The sequence below is a fragment of the Sceloporus undulatus genome, chromosome 1 (assembly GCF_019175285.1).
Source record: "Sceloporus undulatus isolate JIND9_A2432 ecotype Alabama chromosome 1, SceUnd_v1.1, whole genome shotgun sequence".
Taxonomy (NCBI): Eukaryota; Metazoa; Chordata; class Lepidosauria; order Squamata; family Phrynosomatidae; genus Sceloporus; species Sceloporus undulatus.
Genome location: NC_056522.1, coordinates 375,787,668 through 375,790,737, shown reverse-complemented (window position 1 = coordinate 375,790,737; position 3,070 = coordinate 375,787,668). Strand labels below are relative to the sequence as shown.

The 3,070-nt window shown below is 42.3% G+C and overlaps 1 protein-coding gene across 1 annotated transcript in view; it reads left to right on the top strand.

Annotated features, from left to right (window-relative positions):
• Positions 1-2,265, top strand: part of LOC121927228 (disks large-associated protein 5-like) — an 8,799-nt gene extending 6,534 nt beyond the window's left edge. The window contains exon 6 of the mRNA XM_042460898.1: positions 2,135-2,265. Within this exon, the coding sequence (XP_042316832.1) occupies positions 2,135-2,265 (131 nt within the window). The remainder of the gene's footprint in view (positions 1-2,134) is intronic.
• The last annotated feature ends 805 nt before the right edge of the window (positions 2,266-3,070 follow it).

The window sequence follows — 3,070 nt, the reverse complement described above, 5'->3', positions numbered from 1 at the left end:
AAAGGGCAACTCCCCCAAGGACAGCCCCATCACACTCCGCTCCTCCCATTCATCTAATGCGATTTCAAAGGCTGTCGTTCCTATTTAAATGCTCCGGTTCCTAACTCGAATCAATGGGAAAACGTAGGTCGGACCCTAGTGTTTTTTTAACACGCGTTAAATGAGGAAAACTCGATTCAAAATTTTATCCCACTCTACAATTCGATTTGTAGTGGGGACGATTGCGGGTTGCTCTAGAACCGTTCTAGGTTTAAATCGGATCCTAATAAGAACGCCACTCCTTGGATTCGATTCAGAACGCGGGGTTTCACCTAGTGGGGACATCCCATATATTTGATGGGACTTGAGCATTATCGGATTTTGTTATACACAGGGGATCTTGGAACCAAACCCCAGCATATAACAAGGGTCCACTGTACTATAAAATCATTAAAGCACACGCATATAGTACATTCTTTAAAATATATCAATTAAAAAGTCCTGATTTAAAATTGACTGGGTAGGCTTTGAAACTCTGTTCTTTGAAACCTGATTTGCTTTGAAACCTGTTCTTGATCCAAAGCTCTTTGCTAAAAAAAAAGAACAGGGAAAGCAATGGACGTTGAGCTGCTGGCCCTTGAAAGGTGAGGCAAGCTTGTGATTAATCGGCCTTTTATAATTTCAGGAATTCTTCCCTCTGTTTTGGATGCCACCGATTATGCCGGGGAGTTTGGATTTTTGGCTGGTATATTTGGAAACTGCTAATAAACACCCGCTTCCTGTTTTTCTTGCTTCTGTGTACAAGTCATGAAAAAAATAAAATAAAATAAGGACCCGTTTCCCTCTCTCTCAGCTGTTTGCATGATTCGCAGGCGGAACTGAAGTTGGCTGAATGTGATCCCCAGTGTGTGTTTCTTTTGCCAACGGGGTTTTCTCACAGCTGTGCCATCCAGCTTTGTGGACTCGAGCCTCCATTTTTAGACATTTCTTTAAAAATTGAAGATTCAAAAATTGAACATTTTGTTCTGCTTGTTTTCAACACAGTGGGCCCTTGGCATCCACTGGGGTTTGGTGCCAGGATCCCCTGTGGATAACAAAATCCGTGGATGCTCAAGTCCCATTAAATACTCTCTGGCTTTTCTTCGCGGACGAAGATTCAGGAAGGACTCATGATCCCGCACTTTCTACAAGCGCATTGATGACTAAAAAGACTGATCCAAGATAAACAAGTCCGGTTGCAGAAAGCACAGCAGAAAGTCTCCTTGGGTGATGTTTCCGGGTTGTGGTTCTTTCTGCGTTGTCGCTTCTTTTCGAGACTCGTTTGGCGTGAGCTTTCAAAAAAGGCTGCAGCATCATGGATAGTGCGTCTCCATGCCTCCCATTAAATACATTGGCACAGTAAAATGATGTCCCTTATACAAAATGTCAAGGTTTGCTATTTGGAATATATATATATATATATATATATATATATATATATATATATATATATTGAATATTCTCAAGCCGTGAATGCTTGAATCCGTGGATAAAGAATCTGTGGATAAAGAGGGCCAACTATACTCAAATATGGCCTTCTGGTGAGATCAACCATCTTTAAAAAAAATGCTGTTGATTTTTTTTTCTGAAATGATCCAGTTTCACTTGCACTATCCTAAATTCTCTTCTTTCAGCTCTCTCCTATTGTTGTGGACCTTCAAGTCTTGACTTATGGTGACCCTAAGGGAATCCCCATCATGGGGTTTTCTTGGCAAGATTTGTTCAGAGGGGCCTTGTCCATGCCTTTCTCTTGAAAGAGTGCTCAAAGTCACCCGATGCATTTCCATGGCTGAGTGGGGAGTCAAAGCCTGGTCTTCAGAGTCATAGTTCAATGCCCAAACTGCTTCACCATGCTGGTTACAACCTCCTTAAACTCTGGAAATCAGATTCAGGTGGGGTCTTCCAGTTGTCTCTATGTTGGTACTAATGTTGTCCAGTCTCTTCAACAGCCCCTTTGGTTGTAAAGGTTTGTGATTTCACTGAAACTGAACATGGATTGTCCTTGGGCCCTGATGGAGCTACAGGTTTGGACAACAACTCCCAGAACTCTCAGCTGGCATGGCCACTGGCAGTTATTGTCCCCCAAAATAATTGTTCCCAATTCTTGGTCTTGAAGCAACATGGGATCAACCAACCTTCTTCAACCTTCTGCCCTTCAAGCAGGATTGGATTTTAACTCCTATCATTCCTAGCCAGCCTCCACCAGAGGGCATCAGATTTGAGAAAACTGGCACGACCAGCACTTAGCTGACCATTATCCTTCTCCTGACCCTGGACTTCCCATGTAAGTGCACTAGAAGAAATTCTATGAAATTCATGGGGTCACTGTGGGTCGACAGGTGACTTGAAGACACATACGCACATACAAGGTGAAGCTGTCACAGGGTTTTCTTGGCAAGATTTGTTCAGAGGGGGATTTGCTTCTGGATGAATAGGACTCCTGGAGAACAAGGTTCAAATCTGTGCTCAGCCATGGAAATCCAATGGGCCACCTTGAGCAAATCAGACACTTCCTTCCTTAGGGGAAGGCAATGGCAAACCTCTTCTGGAAACCTTACGATAGGATTGCCATGTCAGAGCTGACTTGAAGGTACATAACAGCCATAAAGAATATCTCTCAATTAATAGTGTAGCTGTGATGGTTATTTGTACAGCATGGCCCCAGTCCATGGCTTACACTGCAACATTTGGCATATCTACTCAGTAGTATGTCCCAGAGAATTTGGTGGGCAAATCTGTATTTATCTAACCACTCTATCTCCAGCCTTGTGTTTAAACAGAAAATTAGAGATTTCCTCTTCCATTTCAAGGCCAGTTCTGAAAAATAGCAACTTCTCCAAATGGCAGATAAAGAAAGCAAGAGATGCATTCAAGTACAGCATGCATAATTTTTAAAAAGAAGGTTAAATAAGTGCTTTATCAGCCTTTTATCAGCCAGAGCAAAGGCTGAATTGAGGTCTCTTTATAAAACAAAGACTAATATTATTGACAGGGTTAAAAGGGATGTAACATTTTCAGAGGTCACATCAACACCTTGCCTTGCCTTGCCTTG